This window comes from Aythya fuligula, chromosome 3, assembly GCF_009819795.1.
Source record: "Aythya fuligula isolate bAytFul2 chromosome 3, bAytFul2.pri, whole genome shotgun sequence".
In the NCBI taxonomy this organism is placed as follows: domain Eukaryota; kingdom Metazoa; phylum Chordata; class Aves; order Anseriformes; family Anatidae; genus Aythya; species Aythya fuligula.
In genome coordinates, this window is record NC_045561.1 from 33,524,624 (window position 1) to 33,547,618 (window position 22,995).

At 44.7% G+C, this 22,995-nt stretch overlaps 1 protein-coding gene across 1 annotated transcript in view; it reads left to right on the forward strand.

Moving 5' to 3' along the window:
• The first annotated feature begins 20,975 nt into the window (after positions 1-20,975).
• ZFAND3 (zinc finger AN1-type containing 3) overlaps positions 20,976-22,995 on the forward strand; it is a 134,266-nt gene continuing 132,246 nt past the window's right edge. Inside the window, exon 1 of the mRNA XM_032185198.1 lies at positions 20,976-21,096. Within this exon, the coding sequence (XP_032041089.1) occupies positions 21,026-21,096 (71 nt within the window). The 5' untranslated portion in view covers positions 20,976-21,025. The remainder of the gene's footprint in view (positions 21,097-22,995) is intronic.

Below are 22,995 nucleotides of genomic sequence, written 5' to 3' on the forward strand. Positions count from 1 at the left end.
TCTGATGGCCTTGCCTAAATACAAGCGTGGGAGTCACAGGGCATTTGCTGGTTTTGTTGCTGTAGCCTTGCAGGAGGAAGGAAAGAGCTTCTGGGTTGTGTTTTGGCGTGGGTACTGCTGTCCTCAATAACAGCTTGTCCCTGTGGACTCTAGAGCGCAACAGGACTGGGGCTGATGTACTGCACAGGAACAAGCCACAGGCACATCCTGCACCAGCTCTCTGCTTCTGTTTCCACTCTAGAAGCCCCTTCTGCAGGCTTTTTTTTCATTACTGTTGTAGCTTTTAATTTTCTGCAGTTCAATTCTGTCTTCTGCCCCTTTCAAGGAAAAAAAAAAAAATCAGCAAGCTCCCCTCTTTTTGCTTTGTTCATCCTCTGCAATACCATCAAGAGGATGTGAAACACTGGTTCTCTTCCCTTCCCCTTCTTTCTTAGGAGGTTTATCTGGCACTCTGCCAGTGATACTTTCCCCATTCTTGTGGGCTGTGATATGGCAGCAAGGAAGGCTGAAGAAATGAGTAAATCATTACTGTGTCAGCTGGGATCTCTGTAGCAGCCATGACAACACTTTCAAAGTGATAATTTTGGAATGCCATCATCAAGTCTCTTCTTCACGCAGGGGGAGGCTTATTGGCAATAAAATGTTCCCCATACTGCTTCCCTTTAGAAAAAGAGTCCTAAAAGGAAGGCAAGGTGGAGGGGGTGAGAGGTATTGGGAGGTTATCCGTGGAGAAATCTGTGGAGTAAAGGGCTGGAAGAAGAGCGAGAAGCAGGAGTCAATGAAGGCACCCTTGCATGTGTGTTGAAGCAGGTTGTCTTTATGCTGGAGGAGTTCACCATGGCATGAATGGGGTCCTAGAAAACAGAGAATCTTCATAACCCTGGCCAAGTTAGGACTAGTCTCCCCTTTGCCACCAGCACAGGCCAAAGTCTGCACACCCCCTTCAGTACCAAGTATCAGACCCAAAGCCTTGGAAAAGAGAAAGGTACCCAGAGCATTGCCAGAGACTTTGTTTATGGCCTTGGGGATTTTCCTCCATTTCTGCCAGAACTCTATTCCTTCACTGTTGCAATGAGCTATGTCCTAAGGGGATTCTTCTCCACTCGTTCATTTTGGTATATACTCATATAATTCCAGATCGCAGGCATCAAGTTTAGGGCAAATCCAAGCAGCCTGCTCGTCCCCCTGGGTGTAGGATGACCCATGACTTTTGGATGGTACCTCATGTATGCTGGGCAATGGCATTGCAAGGCGTGGCACTGTATGTGAGATTTTGAGAGTAAGATTTTTACAGCCTACTGTCGGGTGCACACACCATTAGCCACATCACATTAGCTTCACCTTTGATCTGGTGAGACCCTACAGGTGAACAGTGAAACAGCCTTAGTGTGAAGCAATATCACATGGGACATCAGCAAGATGCTCTACAGAAGGGTTCAAAGTATAAATGTGCCCACACAAACCTTTATAGGCTAGAGCTCATACAAAGATTTTCGCAAAAGACATTTTTGTATTGAATCCAATCAATGAAAAATGAACATTGACTTTCTGTAGTTCACTGTGAGAATTCAAAGTGTTTCGGGTTTGTAAGAAGAGGGTAGTACAAAAGCATAAATAAAATAAACTGGCCATTAGGTAGCGTTTGTCATGTGGCTGTGAATAACTGAAAGCATGTGAGCAGCACATGCAAGACAGCCACATAACAAAGGATTTGGGAGAAAGGGTTGATCTTTGGGAGAAGATCAGAAAAAAATGTTAGAGCTTATTCGTCTTATGAATTTATTTAACCCTCTGACTGCTTGTTTTTTAAATCAAAATAAAAGATTACTGGTAGACCTCCATGATCCATGGATGATGTACTCAGGACACCTCATTCAGCACTTTAGGATGGACCCTTTGGACTGAATATGTTCTTGGCATAATCCCAGTGACTTCCACAAAGATGTACCCCATTTCCACAGTGCTGATTTTGTCCACTCTTGTTGACCCCACATAACTGCACACTGCACTCTCACAGTAGGGAAGAAGCATATTGCGTGCCAAGACTGCAGATTTAAGGGGTAAATAGAATGAAAGGCATGACTGCAATTTCATTAATTTTACTTATGTCTGGACAAACTCAGAAAGCTTTCTAGGCATGGTTTTGAAATGAGGAAATATTAAACCACTTTCTTTATTTTATTATTATTTTTTTAAATCTATCAACTCTGCCCCTGATTGAATATTTTCCACATCATTTCAGACTCCAGGATTCATAGTCAGTCAGACAGGACTTTCAGAGAAGGCTGTCCAAGTACCTGGAGGTCAAAGCATAAAAGTCTTGGAAATGAACTCTCCTTGATATCTGAATGTTGTTAGCAATTCAGAAATGTTTCTTGTCCACTGGCAACCACACTGTGCCTATGGTCTTCATGATTTCAACTACCTCAACAAAGAAATTTTGCTTCACATGTAGAGGTGGCTAATGTCATAACTGTTGAAGGCCTGAGATCCATTCATGTTTGGAGCAGTGTTTACTGTGGAAACAACTCTACTGCATTATTCTTTAGGGCTTATAGAAACAAACCAACAGGGGTGGAAGAAAATAAAAGCTGATCAGCCCTCCCCAGGGCAGCTTTCATGACTTGTGGTGGGATAGGAATGAGTCTGTGTAAGCTCAGTCCCACTTCCCTCTTCCTTCCCTGTGTGCTGTCCAAGATACTTGTGCATCTTTTCCCTGAGTCGTTGAATTCTCTGTCTGTATATGATGAAGTCCTTGATGCTCCTGTAAATTATGCAGAACGAGTATGTGAGAGACTGAAAGTACTCCTAACTACTCCCTGGGCTGGCAGCTTGAAGCAGAGCAGCTTGCAGGGGAACAGACGGCAGCGTTCAAAATATTTGGGCTCCCCAGAGCCAGAGGTTTGAGTCCCAGCAGGGCCAATTCAGCTACTTGTTCCCAGTTGCTTTGCTGCAGTCCACAAATCTTCTTGTCCCTAATGCTCTAGACAAGACCTTCAAATCCTGAGACCGTGCCTGGTTTGTATGCCTGCAATACATTTTGTAGCACTCCTGGTGAAGGCTGGGGTTTCCCCAGCGTTTTGGGGTAATGTTTGCACCAGGAAAGATCCAAATATCTAATTGGCAGGAATCCTAGACCTTCTGGGGAATACATTTCCCGGGGAGGTATTCAATAGATAAAATGCTCTGCCATGTATATATCAATATTTACAATTCCTAGGACCAAATCTGGAGTATCTTCTTGCATAATTAGAACTCACACATATTTTGACAGTACTAAGTAAGCACGTTGGGCCTCAGCTACAATTTATAATGTGCTTTGGGATTAAAGGTGTCCTATAAATGTAAGATTATTATTAATAACAATATCATTGCAAATCCCAGAACAGTGAGCTAGGAGCAGATACACAGTATTTTGCATGTTTGTTAAACCAAATATAACCACTACAGGAGACTGAGTTATTCTCACCTTTTATTAGACTGAAGCAGAGAAGCAGTGTGAACAAATATGATTAAAAAGACCCTCTGGATTAAATGTACCCCTGATTGCTCTTGCAAGCCAGATATCAAATTTTGTGCTGTTTTCTAGACGTTTTTTACTCTACAGTCTTCATCTGATTTTACAGTCAGCACTACTTCAAGCTTATTACATTTGTAACAGGATACAAATACAGCACCATTAATTTAATTTTATTTACATTTCAGAGTTATTCAGATAGAATAAATTGAATGGAATTTGATTGAAACTGTCCTGCAGGACTGACTTTAAGCACATTCAACAAGAGTGCTTGATAAATAATGGCAGCAGTCAGTACACAAAAGACACCCCCTTGGACTGGAGGATTTGCAGCAGTCATTAACAGATGAGAGAAAAGAAACACTGCCAAGAACAGAGCTAAGCTGAACACTTCCTTTTGAAGTCCAGTTCTTACTGCAGCCATCTTCAGATGAGACCTCTGCTACAGAGGATGGTGACCTTCCACATACAGCTCTGTCTGCAACCTACAGAAAGCAGTCGCTATCCTGGGTGTTTCACTAGCACAGCACTCAGTGTTCAAGTGAACATTTATATAAGAGGAAGGAGAAATATCAGTGCTTGTTTTGCAGTGACCCTTGGAAATCCTAGTTAATGATGGAGAAGCTGTTGTATAGACACTTTGTGGAACCAACACGCATTCCCAAATTCAAATCAAAAGGACAATGGATGTGTCTGGGCAGACAGGGAAGCGGAAAGGATGAATGGACTCGTGTTTGTCAACGTGATGGGGAGTGGCCAAACCACTGTCAAGCTCTTCATAGGCAGCATGGTAAAGGTAGGGTTTTAGAAGAGGTTTTGCAAAAGGATAATGAGGGGGTTTCACACTTCTTTACCAAGATTCCTCCCAGTATCACCAGGGAAGACAGCACAGAAGTGTTTCTATAAAAATGTTAGCAAGTGAGAAATAGAGACTGACAGAATGATGAGAAGGGAAACGACATTGTCATAGCAAAGGAGAGCTCTTTGGCAGGGTGGGAAGGGCCTGACAGGAAAGATAAATAGCTTGTGTTTGATGGGGTAAAGAGGAGGAATGTAGTAGGGGAGCAAAGAATGTATAAAATCCTCAAGCTGATGGATTAGGAGGATGATCTTTACAGCAGTATTTTGCAGGGATGTGCACAGACTGAAATTACACTTGGCAAGACCAAAGAGAAGGGTGTTTCAGTAATCAAGATGCAAGGCAGTTTAGTTTTAGCCAGGTTAGATGAGGCCTTCTGATGCTTTTAAACAGGGAGGCTAGGCTACTGCCATGATCTTTCCTATCTTGCCGGGAAGTGAAAGGCAGAGTTTTGAACCACTTTTTTCCTATTAATTATTTTTGTTTAATTCTTAGCTGAATGTGTTTTGTTCCTGCTCCTGTCTGCCTGTAGCATTCGTAAGACAATCCCATTCACATGTGTGGGAGAAGGACATACCCTCAAAAGCTGTGGGCTGTAGAGTGTTTGGCATCCAGCCACCCCTCTAACTGATCTCATGTAAGCCCTGCAGGAGATTTTGAAGGTATCACAGTTAGGATAGACACATGAGATGTGTTAGTGACTATTTGGTGGTACCTAAGAGGTAGCGCTCCAGATCAACCTTCTTACAGAGCTAGCAGAAGGACAAAGAGGTTCTGTTTCAGACCACTAGGATTTTTGTGATCTGTCACAGTGGGGCATCTGGTTATGAAGAACTGAAACTGCTTTGCAATACCAAACAAATTGTCCATATAGTTTAATAATCCCTCTGTGATAGTGCCTGGTGAAATGCTTCTGATTAAATACAGGAAATGAAGCAGAAGACAAGTAGGAATGACTTGCCAACAGGGAAAGTTTCTTTCTAATTCTTATCAGTTAACAACTGGCCTAGGTCCTGAAGCAAGAGGGTTTATATCCTTTCATAACAAAAGAAAATATGTATTCTATTTAATGAGAACATCCCCAATTACATTATCCGTATAAATGTCTAATCCTTTTTTTGAATCCTACTAATCTCTTCGGCTTAATGTTATCTTATGGGAATGAGCTAATTAGGCATTGTATAAAATGTATTTCCTTTTAACAGTTTTATATGTGGTGCTTTTTATTTCCATTGAAAGTCCCCTCATCCTGGTATTCTGGAAGGGTGAATAGGACTGTCTATTTTTCCTCTTTCTACCACCCGCATTTTCCACAACCCAACCAGGAACCAGCTTCCTGATGTGTAACTTTTGGTGTTTTCCATCATTCCTCTGCTGAATAAAACATTCATTCACATCCTTTTACAATCTCTGCCACTTGTATCTGGGAGCCTTATTCAGTATCCTTACTGAAACAGGAAACCAGGGCAGGACAAGATCATGCTGCTTTCTTCAGCAACAGCATTACCATGATTGCAAACTGACTTGCCCCATACGCTAGGTAGATGTACTTTATTTGCATATTTGCTCACCCCGTTATGCCCTGAGCAAGTGAATCCCTTAAGCTGTCCCTTAATTCCCTTCCTGTGATGTTACAGCTCAAGCAAAACTCATGGAGGTGTCTGGGTAGTTTCCATGACCCCTTCTGGAGCATCGCTGTGTGCCTGCTGGTGTGGGAGCTGGCCCACCACCACTGCCTGCTGCCAGGGATTGCCTCTGCCATTGCTCCATCTCTGCCAGGTTTACGGAGACTATGGCAGCATCAGATCCACCTCTTACACCTCATGTTTCCCTCCCCTTTCCAAACCAGTGAATCATTGTCAGCTCAAAAACCGATTGCTTGTTCCTATGTTTTGTTTCCAGCTCTTTTGCAGGTGTCTGATGGCTCCTCCTCTCACCTTTCACTTGCTTTTTTAACAGTGTCATGGTATGGGGTTTTGAAAAGCATTTTTAAAGATCCAAATAAAATCTGACAACTTGTTCATATCCTATAACCCTGCAGTGGTGCTGGAGTCATGAGAGCAAAGCTTAGTTCTCACTAGAATATAAAGAGCCTGTATGGAGCAGAATATAGAAATTGTGAAGGATTTCTATACTCTGGATTGAGTACAGCACTTCTGGCTCTCATCCAAGTATCCTCACATCGATTTTTTTTTTTTTTTCAGAGTTTGTACAGGAAGCCAAACAACCTTTCCATTGAACCTAGAAGTAAACTGATCACAAGCCAAAGATGAGTCCTCTCTTTGCAGCTATCTGAACCATTGCAGCAACATTTGTTGAGTTTGCCTTTATTTTTCTGGTTTTAATCTACAGTGTGTTGACAGCCCCAGAAAGATCCTTATTAATGGATTTTAATAGCAATGCAGCACTAAACATATATAGCACCTGCCACACCAAGGCATCCCAGTAGACCTCCCAAATAATAGAGTTTAAAGCTTCTGCTTTCAGGAGCCAAAGGCAAGGCTCAAGAGAGCAAAATTAAGTCTGGGTTTTAAAATATTGACAAGCTCGCCATTATTAATTTCAAGAGGAGAATTAATCACTGATGGACTGGATTGCAGAGGAGAAAGCAGGGCAGGATCGGCAGAGACAGCACTGATGAACTTGGAACCACACTGCTGGATGGGAACCTTTCAAACCCCAGGAACAAAAACCTTTGTTCAACATGCAACAATTGCATGATTACAACCGCTTAGCACACTGTAATTAAAATTAGTCATGCAGAAAAGTGACAAGAAGTCTGAAGTTGGCCTCACTGTATGCCTTTTTGAGCTTTCATGGGGTGCCTTCTATGCAGTGGTCTCAAAGCATTCTACAACTACTAATAGGTTACACCACTCTGGTAGCAAAAGCATTAGAGCTATTGCAATCCAACACACACAAAGATCAAATGATCTGTGCAAATGAATTCATAGCAGTACTAACAGTGAAAATCCAAGAGCTGTGATTCTGTTTCCTCATCTGCCCGTTAGACAATGAAGCTTCCTGAAACTCCAAGAGGTTGAAGCATCACTTGCATGACTTCTCTTTCACTTTGCTCCTAATCCTAGGAACGGTTATATGTGTGCTATTAAGGCTATTATAACATAAATTATGGTAGCCTTATCTGACATAAAGCAGGAACCATTTCCTTTCATCACTAGAATGTCATGGTTTTAAAGCCAAAGAAGCAGGAGAAGAATCAAAACTTGTTTTTCCTGAGCTGCCTGATCCTTCAGCAAAAAAAAATTAGAAAGTTAGAAACAGCTTGCAGGCCATCTGAAAAAAAAATACAGGGGGAAGCTGAAATGTTTAGAACATTTATGAACACAGCTTAACAGACCCTGGTAAGAGATTTTACCCTTTTCAATGGAATATGAAATCTATTTCTTAGCTATCTGCATGAGCTCATGAAAGCTGCTTCTGAACTACAGCTGCACAATTCTAGACAGGTCACCCATTCCAGTAGGAAATAGGGCACATGCACTCTGAATATTACAGACAATATATACTTTTTGCTTCCATATCTTTAAAACTTAAATGCATCTTCAAACGATTACAGCTATCTTCTTATTCTCAAGTTACTTATCACGTCTAATAAATCTGTGAGCACCAATCTGTGCATCAAGCCACAAGTTCCCATTTGAAACTCTTAAAATATTTTTTTTTATAATGGCAATAAATGATTTTGATTCAGGCAGCATAAGTAACTGTAACTTATAGATATTATGCAGAACTGAGCTTGGAAAAAGGCATTTTTATTTCTCTACTGTAAGATTGCCCTCCTTGATTTTCAAACTATTCTCAGACATTTTGCTGCCAGGCAAAAGGTGACATGTAAAATAAGTTATTGGAAGAAAAGGGTATGACTGAGCAAAAAGTACACAGAGAAAAGACAAAAAGAGCTTTTCTTTGCCAAAGAAAGTTTATAACTAAACTCAAGCAGTGCAAAAAAAACAATAACTAGTCTGGGGATTCAAACTAGTTTTGTCATCCAGTACACGAACTTCACCCGTCTTCAAGGTCATTCTCTCCTTCTGTCTCCTAAGAAGCCTACTTACAATCCTTTTTTTTTTTTTTTCTTTTCAGCCTCTGTTGAAGGTGTGAGTAGGAACATAGCTCTGACTGAGCTCTTTTTGGCTAGGAACCAGTTAGTGCCCTTGAGCTTATCTACAAATCTGTAGCATGACTATGACTTCCTTTCACCTAGAGAGCATCTGACTCTGGAAACTAAAATGCTGAACTGGTGCTCTTGGGCTCTGCCACAGTTGTTTGGTGTCAGGAGAATCCAGTTGGGTAAATCAGGTAACAATTAGCAAAGACACACTTCTGTCATCTTCAGTTCAAGAAATTATAGGACCAGTGTCAATGTTGCCTAATGAAGAAGGTACAACTCAAAATAGGATGTGTTACAGTTAGTTCCTTCCAGCATTCAGATGAGAAAATGTAGATGTGTGTGTTTTTCTAAATTCCTAAGCACCACAGATGTGCGACATAAAACATGAGGCACACTGTATGTCAGAGCTCCCCCTGGTTCATGCATCATCCTGCGCAAGCCACGAAACAAGCAGTAAAAAAACTGCATGCTGTCCTTTCTGTCACCACATCCAAAGCTGGTGCAGTCATCAAAAACAGCTGACACTGATACTGAGTAGAGGAAAAAAAACAGTCTAGTATGGATCACAAATATCCAAAGGGTCAAACAGATGAAGGGACAAATAATATTCATAAGTATTGCATCAGACTGATGTGCCTATTCGGCTGGCCCTTCCTGAGGATGCTGCCCTCTGGGCAGGTGGTTTAGCAAGGAACTGAGAAGCAGCTTTTGCACCTTGCAGCTTAAGGGAGGAGAAGGGATGCTCACTGATTCTCTGGGAAAGAGCTGAGCTTTTTGTTAGAGGTTATTCAGGGCTAGCATGGCATGAGAGAGGAAGAGAAGGGAGAGTGAGTTTAATAAGTGGGTGCTTTATCCTCTTTTCTTTGATGGTTTTATACATGAAGAGGACTGTGTGTGTTTCATTCAACAGCCCAGTACTGCTAAGCGTTGTCATAACATAAAACACCAAGGCAGTTCTGCCTTGATAAAGTTACCAGCCAGAAACAGCGAGCGCAGAACAGATCAATATATAATGTGGGAGTCATCGGCAAACCACCTGCTTAGCCAATGTCTAGCAGCCTGTCTCCAGAAATAGACTACATGAGGCAAACACGGATGTAAGAGGTTCTGCAGTAAATAACTCTAGATGAAGCTCGAGCTAACTACTGGGAGTTTGTCTCTCACCCATTTTTCTACTGCCCCACCTGTGGCTGTAGTCCTTGTGCATTTTGCTTCAAGGTCGATTTTCAGCCCCATGGAAAGGAAAGGAAAGGAAAGGAAAGGAAAGGAAAGGAAAGGAAAGGAAAGGAAAGGAAAGGAAAGGAAAGGAAAGGAAAGGAAAGGAAAGGAAAGGAAAGGAAAGGAAAGGAAAGGAAAGGAAAGGAAAGGAAAGGAAAGGAAAGGAAAGGAAAGGAAAGGAAAGGAAAGGAAAGGAAAGGAAAGGAAAGGAAAGGAAAGGAAAGGAAAGGAAAGGAAAGGAAAGGAAAGGAAAGGAAAAAAGAAAACCTATACATATTTTAGGATTATAAAGTAGAGCCTAGGTTTCAGTGTAAGCTGAATCCAAACTGGACACAGCTGAAACCTAGAGAGCAGAGTTTAATTTTAGTAGTCCTTCAATGCCACCACACAGCCTCCTAAGCCTGTGCTTTCCTGTCCCTCTATTGGCCCTGCTTCTTCACCGGCACACTAGAAGCCACCTGCTAGTTTCTAGCAAAGCTTGAACCCAAAATATCACAACATGCTCTATTTCTTCACTGCTCAGCTCTCTATAACAGCCTGAAATGACACGATCTGAATGGGTGGCTCGCTGGGCTGAGCACTCAGCCCTCAGTGCTCGCTGGTGAGAGAAGGAGAAAAAGTGCATGGCTGGGGACATGCACCGACACCTTCATGAAAACAGCCATGGAGGCTGGCAAAGGAAAGCTTTGGGCAGGTGGATATCCTGCATGGGGGTAGGTTAAATACAGTACCACCACTCCACTGCCTGCTTTGCAACAGCAACCGTGGCCACGAGGTTTTCCCACAGCAAGGAGGTGCATGGCCAGGTGCTGGTAGAGGGTCGAAGAAAAGAGAGAGCAGACTACCTTGAGAGAGACCTTGGCAACAGGAGGACCAAAAAAAGCAGGAACAGACCTTGGGACAGATTGTGTGATCAAGTGGAGCTGGAGATAATTGTATTTTAAAGATCTCCTGGGGAATGGGCTTAGAATAGAAGTAGCAGCAGGGTTGGATCTGTAGCTATGTAAATAGCTAAAGCTGCATTTGTTAGCAGGGAGAGGGAAATGGAGAGCTGGGTCTAAATAGGTAAATTTCTTTGTAACAGGTCAGTGCACTGTTAGACAGATGTGCCAATACTAGTGGTGTAACACTGTCCCACACAGGCTGTTATAAGTCCCAGGGCTATACTAAATGAAATTGTTGACAGAAATACCAGTCTCCAGGGCTTATTTGTTCACAGCCTGCTGTTTGGGAATAATGCAGGAAGCTGGAGAAGAGATAATTTTGTAACCATCTTCTGGTAACTCAGTTCAGCACCATCTGGATGTTCACCCCAGTTTTTCCTTATTCCTGACTGAACGCTTCAGATTTTTTTACAGAGGAGAGACTTGCTGCAAGCTGTGATATTCATAAGCAGGATAAATGTCCAACAGCTGCCAGTGAGCTCTCCCAATTCATTCATATGCTGATCACTCAATAGGTGCCGAAATCTCTCTTCAGAATAAGAAGGTGGTTTTCTGTCAAAAGCCCAAGAAGAGTCATGCCGTCTCTTTTTTAGGGCTCTATAGGAAAATGGCATCCTGGAGGGTTTCTGTAGGCTAGAGAAGCATTAGAGCAGCAGTGGTAATGAGCCACACACCTGTTTTCAATCTGCCCTCTCCTTTTTTTCCTAAATTTGTTTAATTAAACCATTTGAAACCAACATAGTGGCATACGTGTGGCTGGTGTTGGTAAGTAGGCTACTAATATCTTTTGAAAAGTTTAAGCGATTAAATGAAGGCAAAACCACAAACCAGTGGCCATTCCATGCTGTAGGAATTAAAACACAACTTTCATTCTTTCTCTGGACAAATAATAATAAAAATAATGATTTTTTTTTTAAAGTATGTTGTTGTGCATGTGCTGAGCTCTTCTCCATTTTTCTTGGGTATGCATACTGCTTACTGGCAGCTGTGAAAACCTGTGGTATCACATCTGTTATTTTAAAACTTTGTGATTTCTTCATAAATTGGTCAGATTGTACCATGGATCTGTACATACATGCTGCAGAAAGAAGGAAGAATAAAGATGTTGCACCCAAAGCTTGTAATGAAATATTTAACTCTTGTAATGATAGAAAGAAGGGTAACACCTTCCTCTGCACTTGACAGACAGCTCTACAGAGCATCACCTACCCCATCACAGCATGGCACAGCCTTCCTGTGATGGTGATTGTGAGGACACGGGTCCCCACTTTGTCATTTCAGTCCAGCCACAGCACAGACAAGTGCATTTGCTAGTTGCCCCTGCATGCATGCAAACCAACAAGGTTTTGAACCCCTTGCTGGAGAGCCCTCCCCATCTTCTCACAGACGTTGCACAGATGCAGTGTGCTGCAGAAAATAGGAGCCGCATCCAGCAGGCCTTGCAGGCAGCACAGCCATGCCTTCAGTGCACCAGATGTGTGCTCCAGCGATGGCTCAGCATGCATCCAGGTGCTTTGATTTCGGCATTTAACTTCTTGAACCAGAGCAGTGCATCTGGTTTTCTTTAAAAAGGGATGCTTGGCCTGACTGTGCTGATCCTGGATGCAAGAGCAGCTATCTCACTCCATGCAATAAGTCAGCATGGCCAGAAAGCACTGGGGAAGAAGGGAGAGGGACACAGTGTGTGGCCTTCCCTCTGGGCCCAAAGGAGGGAGGTGATGGGCCCACCCCAGAGAGGCAGGAAACCACCACTGAGCATGATTAATGGCTATCAAGACTTACTCACAATCATGCTGTCTGGAGGATTTGTCTGACCTCTTGATCAGAGAGATGAATAAGTTCATGTTAGGAAGACCCTTCTATGAATTGCAGGTAATGATAGCACTTCACTAATTAGCGCAGGCAGCTCCCACCTCAGAGCTCTTGTCTATAAATTGCCTCCAAAAGCCAGTAGAAATTCCTGGATAAGGTTTTTTAAGCTTTTCTCTGAAACCAGGAAAGCAGAAGCCTTTCTTGCTTGCTAGAGAAATGATTAGAAATAGACCAATAGAATAGGAAAACAAAGCTGTTTGACCCAAATCCCATTTTGAGGTGTCAAAGAGAAACTGTTGTATCACTTCAGAAATATACACTACTACAGACAAAGCCACTATTTCAGCTTTTCCCTCGGCCTCCTTGTGCTTCTCACATCCCCGTTAGCCACTGCTGTGGGGGTTAATAAAGGAACGAGTAAGCTCAGCAGCAGGCAGTGCAAGTGACGGTCCCAAACGTGCAGACCAGCGTCAGGAGGCTAATTGCAACAGTATGAGCTTGAGGATCCCTGCTCAGAAGTCTCGCAACTCTAGTATTGCTTGCCAAGAGCTCACTGATACCTTCTCTTTTCCTATCCTCCTGTTACTCTTTTCTGCATTGCCATGGTTTCAGCCTGTGGTATTTCACTGAACTATTTCCAGCTTGTTAACCATTGACCTGTCCCTATGGTACACCTCCTCCTGTCTCCTGCCTTCAAAATCTACCCTGTAACCTGTCCCTCTGTTTAAAAGTTGTCTGTAAAATACAATAAACCTTCCCAAAAGCCATTTACCTACGCAAATAGTGACTCATGCTCTCTCCCCTACAAGACAGAAGGGTGGCTAGACATACATGATCATCCAGTCTCTCCTTCCTGTGTCAGCCATCAGCTCCAAACCTCAGCGTGGGTATTTGCACTGCTCTTCTGGCCAAATGTAACACCAGACCCTTACTCCATTCACATTATCATTTGTCCTGTGAATCCACACATTTGTAGCCTGAACAGGGCAGAGTCACTCCTGAATTCAAAGAAGGGTTTGGGAAGCTGAAGGGGTGAGTGCACGTTCAGCAGGTGAAGATAAGAAGATGTAAAGAATCCATCTCCCCTCACCACCCCAGGACCTTTACATCCTCCAACCACGCACAGACATGTAGAGCTACTTTCCCTCTTACCTGCTTATAAGCAATCCTCCCTCTTGCAGGAGCTGACTGCCTCTGGGACCATCTGTGTAACTGGAGTGTGTATTATCTGCCATGCAGTTTGGGACAGAGAATCCAAGAGCCTTTGAGCCAAGGCTTGCCATGCCTGCTGCTGCAGAAAGAAACGGAGGGTGCTCCTTGTGCTATGGGGAGACATCAGCCCCCCCGCAGCATCCCCACACCACCCATTCCTCTTTCTGCACTGGTGGCAGCTTCAGCAGAGCTGCACAGGACCAAAACGAGGGCCAGCAGCTGGAGTATTGCCTGCTGCTCACACAGGGTGCTTCGGCCATTCAGCTCAGTCACTGCAGCTCTTCCCTCTCCCAGCCTGCTCTCTGCTTTCCATCTCATCTATAACTACAATGTTGTTGGGCAACCCAACTTCTTTCTCATTCGTCATGGGTGAAAGCTCCTTCCCGTCTCCATTCTCAGCCTGGAGACAGAAGAACAGAGCACACCATGAGTGCATTACTGCTGGAGGGGGAACAGGACTTAGCAGCAGCCCTCACCAATTCACCTCCTCTTCCTCCCTCTTCAGCCTCAGTCCAAATCCCACCTGCAAGTGCACCCAGAGTCTGCCAGCCATTTGCAGCCAGCAGCTGGCATGATGTTCCTCAGAGGTGACCTGAAAAGCAAGTGTACTGAGCACAAATGTGACTGCCCGGTCATATAGCATAAAGGAAAGCTCTAGGCATGCACACAGCAAAGGAAATTTTGCCATGGGTACAACTGTTAACACTTTAAAGTTGTTTTATAACAGCGTCAGACAAATTTGAAACAGCTGCTCTGTATGCTATTCATTTCCAGCGGCAATGTCTGTTTTTTTTTTACTTGCTATAAAAGAAATTGGTGCTGCTGTTGTTTACAAAATTACCCAGGCTGCACTTATGACTTCTAACTACTGATCTTGCTGTGCTCACAGGGACACCAGAAATGGCAAGATCAGGATTTTCTCAGCTAATGTTGGGGCCGCATCCCTGGAAAAGCTAACTGTTGAGTGCACTGTGGAAGGGAGCAAGCAGGGGCAGAAGGGGAGAATCACAGCTCCCAATTCACATTTTCCTCAGACCTTTTGTCATTGAACTACTGAGCACTTTCTCATGCCGCTAAGCAATTAAGCCTCCCTGACATTGTGGCGCTTATGAGGGAATTGCTGCTCATCTCAGCTGTGCTCAGAAACACCAGGTCAGGAGTCAGAGAACTGATAAACCCACTGAGGGGCCTGGAAACGCGTTCTGATGCAGATTTCCCTATCCAACATCTTCAGAGATGCTGAGGAAAGAGCAGGAACAGCTTCTCTTCAAACAGATTGCTAGGGGCAGGCACCTTCCAGTTTAATGAAGATCTGACTGCTTTATATTTATACAAGGTCAAGGCTTTATTATGCTTGTTTATCTACCTTAGAGTAGGACCCAGAAGACCTACGTGCAGACGAGGACCCTTTGGTCTACTATTGTGCAAATACTGAAGAGAAGCCAGGAAGCAAAATAAATAAATAAATATCACGCATCTTCCACCTTTCCATTTCATTATATTCTTTTGCCCTAAGTTCCCTTTTCAAATGAAAGGAAGTTTCTAGTGCTTTATTTACTTTTAACTCTTTCATTTATAAACCAAGTAGTTGCATCAAAGATGATTTGGGATGCTGCTGTTAAGGGATGCTGAACCCAGGGCAAAGGAGGGAGGTCTTGAGGGTTGCAAAGGAAGCAGCCATGGCACTAAGGATGCTTTTCTCCTGGGTAAAACTGCTGTGATAATGCCTTTTTTTTTTTTTTTAAAAAAAAAAAAAAAAAAAAGTGCTTGGAGATCATTTGCTAAAAAGAGCTCTCAAAGGCTAAGAATGGTTTTTGCTGAATCTGCTGTCTATGATTAGGAAATGCCTAGCATGATGTGACCATCATTACACATTCATGAATCTCACTGTTTATAACAATAATAAAAAAAAAAAAAAAGTATAAGCTTATATAGAACATCTGCAGGTTTATTTTTCTGTGAATGATTTCATTCTTAGTCACTGTCACATCTGTGTGGGGTCACTATTATCCCCTCACCTTTCATTAAATCACGACAAAAGTTTTGCTGTTGTTGTTTTAATATTTGATTTGTAATTTTTCAGATTAGCCTAGAATGTTTTGTTTAATTGCACTATATATATATACATGTATTCTATATATACATATATATATGCATATATATATATACATAATACACATATATATATATGTATTTTATTTATTTTTTGCATTTGTGCTTTTCTCAAAGTGTCCTGGATTACATAAAGGGCAGGAAGAGGAAGTAATACATACGTGAAATAAATAAAAGTATTTTAATAATAATTGCCTCCAGGTTAGTCATATCCTTGCAAATTACATCTGGCTGTGTTAAGAGTTATTGCTTTCACCTTGGATTCTCCGTCCAGCCATTAATTGCAAAGAAATGTCACTCTTTTAGTTAGAGCAATAATAACAACAAATTCTCATTTCTAAAAATGCCACACAATAAAGATTCTGCTTCCAGACTGTTGATGAGATGTATAAGCATTTCCATTCGGAAAGCAAAACTGAGAGATTTAAAACAACAGAGATTTAAAAGAACATGGAAAAAACGTCAAAGTTCTGACTCCAAATTCTGTGCTGTGACAATTTAAACCTTTCCTTTAGCGCTCAAACTTATGTTTTATGTTTTAAAAAGACATAGCTATGAAAACCTTCTAATCTACACGACTCATAAGTTGATAATTCACAGATGATTTTATTTCTTTTGCTTCGTCAACACAACCAATGTTGAGAGCCAAGATGAACTCAGCTTGCCTTCTTTAATCTGGAGGCCTCCTCTGAGTAGCAAAGAAGCCTGGAGTCAGATTCATCGAGGCCCAAGCCAGAGGCTAAGGTGCGGGCATTTCTGTCTTCAGATTGCTTGCACTGACACCTAACTCAGACTAAACGAATAAGCAAATCTTGAGGCACTCAGCTGGATCACACCCTGCTATGCCAGCTGCATACAAAGAACCAAGACATGCTTTTCTAATGTAGAAAATGAGATGAGCTAAGCATTGCAAAGCAGGCATTTGAAAGGCTGACAGCCCTGGTCCTGATTCAGCCAAAAGGATGTGTGCCAGTCTCAAGCAGGGTTCATTCGCCTTTTGCAGGGTCTCATCTGTGATGCTGACTTGCTGCAGGTTAATTTCTTCATGGGCGATAGCCTATGCCCCTGGGCTCCTGCGAATCATTGTAATTGTTCATCTTTATAGCTAGATATGACTACGGCTCAGACATGTCGTCTCCATCGCCCTTTTCCACATGCTCGTTTTACTTTTCAACCTCAGTAGAGGGTTTAACAAGAATGATCTTCCAAAAGAAAAGATTTTGCTACGAAGCATATCAGCCTACTGGAGAGGAATAAAAAGTGGTGATTATTTCAATCAGCTCAAGAGTCTCTCTAACAGATTGGCACCACATGAGTCACTTTTATCATTTTATGGTAATTTAGATCTCAAGATGAGAAGGAAGATGTACAATACTTGTGACATTCTCCACCTGCTCTACTTCACGGTTGTGCACATGTATCTCAATCGGACAATCATGTTTATACCAAAATAAACATCCCAAAATGTTCTGACTGTACACAGGTACAACTCTTTCTAGTATATATGAAGAAAGGGAACACTTGAGAAACAACGATACTTAATTGTTGCTTCTAAATCTGGTAGGGTTCTGCCTCCTGATCCTGAGAAGTCTGTTACCTCATCTAATCCTGCATTGTGGCCCCACTGAGAATGAGCCCGAAGCACCTCAGTAAGAGGTAAAAAATCAGACTTCACTGTGAGAACATTTTCCTTATTTGACCTAAGTATTTTTTCCCTTGGCAACATATCTTTTACATCTTTTACTAAACTCTGTGTGTCCTGCTGGTAAATACCTTCCATGTTTGTTATTTTAAATATGAGTAAATGGCTATGACCTCTTTCCAAACGTAATCATTCCCTGAGCAAACAGTAAACATTACATTTTTTAAGCATTTCATTGCCTGCAGACTACATGCATTTTGGTCGCTCTTCTCTGCATTCTGTGATTTTTCTGCAGTAAGATGCCCAGAGAAAAGCTACAGGGGTGGCTACAGTCTCATTAAGCATTACTACCTTCCCCATCCATTTCATGCATTTGGATACGCAGAACTAAAATTACATTAGCTGTTTCTGTTGGCATAGAGTTAAACTGTTGCTCACTGCTCTTCTGACATAACCACTTTTCAAGTTACTTTCCTACTACTAAATAGTTTTGTTTTTTTTTTCCCCAACTAAATACATATTTCCTCACCAGGGTTGAAACATGCCTCCTTATAACTGGACCATATGATGACTTCCTGAGCATGAATGTCCCCACCCCTATCCAACTAATGTCTTGCATAAGCTTCCTAGGTGCTGCTTATCCATTTGTTTGCACATGCTTGTACATTAGTTCAGAAAGCATCCAGGGCTTGGATTCCCTGGATATAAAAAATAATAATAAAGAAAATGTCAGTAACGAAGCTCCTCAGGACACCAGAGGCCTGGCTCAATAGATGTGTTGGAAGAATGGCTCACACACTGCATGGAGGTTGTGAGGCCCTGTTCATGACTGTATTAATTTTAGATCAGCTGAACTGGTTTTCTCCCAGCCAGCTTCCAAAGAAGCATCGCACACCAGGATTTTCCCTTGCTGTGATGTTGCACTACAGAAACACTTTCTGGTGGTTGCAAACGGACTGATAAGACTAGAAGAAACATGGCACAAACCAAAACATTTAATGGTTTAGAGAAGCAAGTTCAGATTAAAGTAATAATTTTTTCCAGAAGCAATTCTGAATGATACATCAGTAATTTATACCTTCTGCTACTTAAATAAAATAGAAAATACCATGATTATTGAAAAACAGTGTGGCAGAAGTTATTCTTTAAAAAATTCCAAAATATTGTTTTAGACATAAGACATTACAGCACCAAGCACACATGCTCTCTCTGTTCTGTTCCAGAGTGTTGAAGAATACTAGAATCCTAATGATTTTTTCCCCTTCAGATTATTCCTCCATAGGGCATCAGTGTTGGGCAGAGCTAAATTGTTGTTGAGGTGTCCTCACTGTCATCATGTTAAATATATAGATACTTCTTGTAATCCCATTATGTCTGAACTCATGCTTTTCTTGTGTTTAACTTGGAATGAATTACCAAACCACTATAGGATTTTTAAAAATCTGAATTGCTTCCCAAACCAGAACTTGGACATTAAACCCAACATAACTTTACAAAATCAAGTTTATTTGGAATGACACAAGCATACCGAGCAAGATGACCACAGAGAATGCTTCTCCATGACATTTGTAATGGCTGAAAGCTGACTCCATCTTAATTGCAAATCAGGATGTATGAACTAGCTATCAAATCATCTTTAAAAAAAGACAGAATGTACTGCTTAACCGAGGGGAGTTTACAGCCTCCGGTAGCACTATAGGTAGCCAGCACATAAGGCACAATTTTAATATTCAGTTGACTTACAGGTTTAAAGGACTGAGTTAACGAAGCCGGGACTATTTTGTTCAAGTACTCACTTCTGCCAGTGCACTCGCAGTGCTGCCTCAGCAGCAAGGCTCCTCGAAGAGCTGTGCCAAGAGGAAGCTCTCACACCCCAGCGCACAGGGCGCTCGCTACGCAGCCACAGACTACTTCCAGAGGGCTTGCACCAGTTAATCTGTCAATGAAAACTCTCAACACAGGTCCTGTCTCCATCGTACCACTTCGATCTTACACTCAGTGATGTTTTTGCCTTCAAAGTTTCTGCTGAGGAAGAGCAAGGCCTGGCTGAGCTGCAGCCTGGCTGGTTCACCGACAGGGAGTCAGTCGGTCAGCCTGAGCCTCAATGGCTGTTGGATAAACCAACTTCTGCTAGTGAGCTCCGTCACAAGCCTCTCTTCAGAAGCAGGCTGTTTACATTGGTTTAATTAAATTTCAACACGTAAAGAAGTTTTAGGCTTGTCTCTGTGCATTCCATAACTAGTTTTTTTCCCTCTTTGATACAAAATTCTTAAAGATGATCTGTATTTAAGCCAAAAGGGTTTTGGCAGAATTAATTAGCTGTTCACCAAGACCTACATGCTCCAGGGTTTGTTAACAATGTTTATTACTTTCGATGTTAACCATCTTTGGGTTTAGGTTCAAAGTCGAACCCTAAGATAACAGCACCTCAAGAACGTGTTACAGTTCCACCTGCAGAATTACCACACGCCATTCTTTTCCACAAAGAGGTCAGAAGAGCCATTTCTGGCAGGGGGCCGGTGTTATTTCCCCTTCACAGGTGCAACCGAGGCACCGTGAGGCTGCCACTGAGGCCGCCTTCACCCCGGCCATTCCCCCCCCAACCCGGGGCCAGCACAGCAGGGCCGCGCTGCCCCCATTCCCACTGCTGAGGCCAGCCCCCAGCTCAGCCGCGCACAGAACACAGGACAGCAGCGTGCTTTAGGAACGGGGCCGTTTATTATTTGCTGTAATTATTATTTGCCCACAGAGGGGCGGGCAGCAGCCGAGCGGCCGCCGAGGGACTGCGGGCTGACAGCGGCGCGGCCCCACCGGGCCCCGCCGGGCCACCAGCCCGCTTCCGCGTCGCGGACCTGCTGCGCATGCGCCGCCACGGCCGGCCCCCCTCCTTTCCTCCCTCCCTCCCCCGGCGTTCGCCGGCTGTACCACTACGGCGTAACGTGTGGGTGGAGGTGAACGTGGGGTAGAGAAGCCAGCCGGCCCTGATGGCCCTCATGGCCTCTTTATAGAGATACCCGTTCCCTGCTAGAGTGTGCGGGTGTTTCCTAAGCTCGCTTTCCCCCTCATTCCCACTCCCTTTCGACGCCGTCTCCCCCCGGGGCACCACATTGGTACGGGCCGCTCCCAGCTGATCCGGCGGCTGGGCGCAACCATCGCGCTCAGGCCGGGGGGGAGGCGAGGTGCCGGGGCCGGACCCGTGCCTGCGGGGAGGGGAGGGGAGGGGAGGGGAGAGGAGGGGCGGGGAGGGGGGCGCATTGTTGAGTCAGGGGCCGAGCGGCGCGGACGGGCGCACCTCTCCGCGGCGCCGGGGGGGGGGGACGTCACAGCGGGCGGGCGGCACCGCGGGCCCTGCCGCTAGGGCGCGGCCGCCCCCCCCCGGGAGGACACCCCTCCGCCGCCTCCCCGGTGGTGGCGCCCGGCTCCAGCTGACCGGCCTGGAATCCCGGCTCCCAGCCCCGCCGCCCCCCCCCCCCTCCTCCTCCTCCTCCTCCTCCTCCTCCTCCCCCCCCCACCGCCCGCCCGCCGCCGCCGCCCCGGCCCCGGCCTCGGCCTCGGCCCCGGCCCCGGCCCCGTCATGGGAGACGCCGGCAGCGAGCGCAGCAAGGCGCCCAGCCTGCCGCCGCGCTGCCCCTGCGGCTTCTGGGGGTAAGCCAGGGCCCCGCGGGGCCGGGAGGGGCGGCGGTGGGGGGTGGGTGGGGAGGTAGGGGGTGCGTTGTGGCCCCCTCAGTGTGGGTTTGGGGCCGGGGGGGGGCTGGTTGTGGCCCTCAGGTGGGGGCAGGCCCGGCTGTGAGCCCCCCCCGGGTCCCTCCGGGTCCCTCCGGGTCCCCCTGCCCAGCCCCACAGGGAGCAGGGGGGTGTAGGGGGTGTGGGGGGTATGGGGGGGGCAGGTGGCGTTGCTGCCCTCATGTCAAGGGGCAAACGCCGTGTGAAATGGTGGTCCCGGCCCCTCCGGCAGCCCCACGGCCTGCCTGGCTGCTGGCCGGCCTCCTGCCAGGAAGGGAGAGGTAGGGCCGCTGCCACGGAGCCGAAAGTGGGGTGGAAATGCAAAGCCGGGCCCGCACTCACCCCTTACCCACTCTAGGGTGCTGGGTACGCCCCCATCGCCGATCATTTATAGTTAATATCAGGGGTAGCGTGGCAGGTGGTTTGCTGCCAGGCACACGCCATCACAAACCGCCCCTAATACACACACATATATCCACATATATATCCCCTATTAGTCCCTAACGCTCCCGCTGACGAAATGCTCAAAACCCACAGGACTGTGCAGGCTTCTGGGGGCTCACCCGAGCTTTGGGCTTGCCCCTGGTTGTGCCTTCCTGGGATCTGTGGCGTGCAATGTAAGGTGCTGGGTGGAAGGAGGTGCGATGAGGGCGATTTAGCGGTGTCGCTGTACCTGGGGTGCGCCCACCGGAGTGGCAGGATTTCATGTGAAATCCATTTTCGCGAGTTATGACCAAAAACATGGAGTGCAACGTACGCTGTGGCCCTGCCGGGAGTGATTATGCAAGACATATTACAAATATGCAGTAAATTGTTTTTGTTAATTCCTGTTTTCTTAGGCTCCCATGTTTGGAGCTGATGCTTGCTTTCTGCAGCGTGGTGGGGAGCAAGTCGCTGCTGTCTCTAAGGCAGCGCACCACCCGCCTGGTGTAACCTGATCTTGGCGTGAAGGGAGAGTCACCGAAAGTTGAAAGTGAACTTTTCCTCTGGGCTGAACTTTGGGGCTAGTTCAGAGGGTTGTGATAACGAGACAAAAATCTGGTGCGTCGTGTTTGAGGATCTGGTTAATGGTGACAGGAGGCCCTCAAGAAAACCCATTGCCCTTTAAAGCCATTACTCTTTTCTTAAAACCTACATTTCCCTTGAACAAACAATTACCAAAATGCTATTTGTTGCTCCCTTTCTACCAGGTGCCTTTCAATACTCATTGGCAAGCTTTACATCTATATTTTCCCTGCAAAAAATGAGTAAATTGCACCATCAGCTTCCAGTCTGATGGCTTGTTGTGCTTCTCTGTCTTGAAGAAACTTAAGTGATGCCTTCTCCTTATTCACCTGGGCCTTGGCAGTGCTTGAAAAGATCTGCTGGTAAATCTGCATGGACATGCCCTTGTAGTAGCGTTGCACTGGCAGGAGTACTCATGGTGTCACAGTTTTATGCCAGCATTCTGAAGAAAGTAAGTCATGCTGGGATAAGGAGCTGTATGCCTCTGAAGCTGGAGTTCTGCTGCTCTTGGTGTCAGTTAGGGTTGTGCCAGCAACATGTCTTAAAGAGGATGGAGTGTTCCTGGTGACCTGTATGTCGATTTGACACATGGAATAACAGGGCCATGCTTGACTTTCTCTGCAAGATTATAGCATTTAATCCTATGAAAAGTTCTAAAACTTGTAACTTGATGAAATAATTTCAATAAATTTTCTAAAGAAAGGCATGTAGAGGGATAGCTTTGCTTTGTTTCCTGGTCTGCATCACTCCAGTGATGGAGAATCTTCGGATGCCCACTCTTGAGTGCTCCTGCGCCACGCAGGCTGCGGAAGAGTT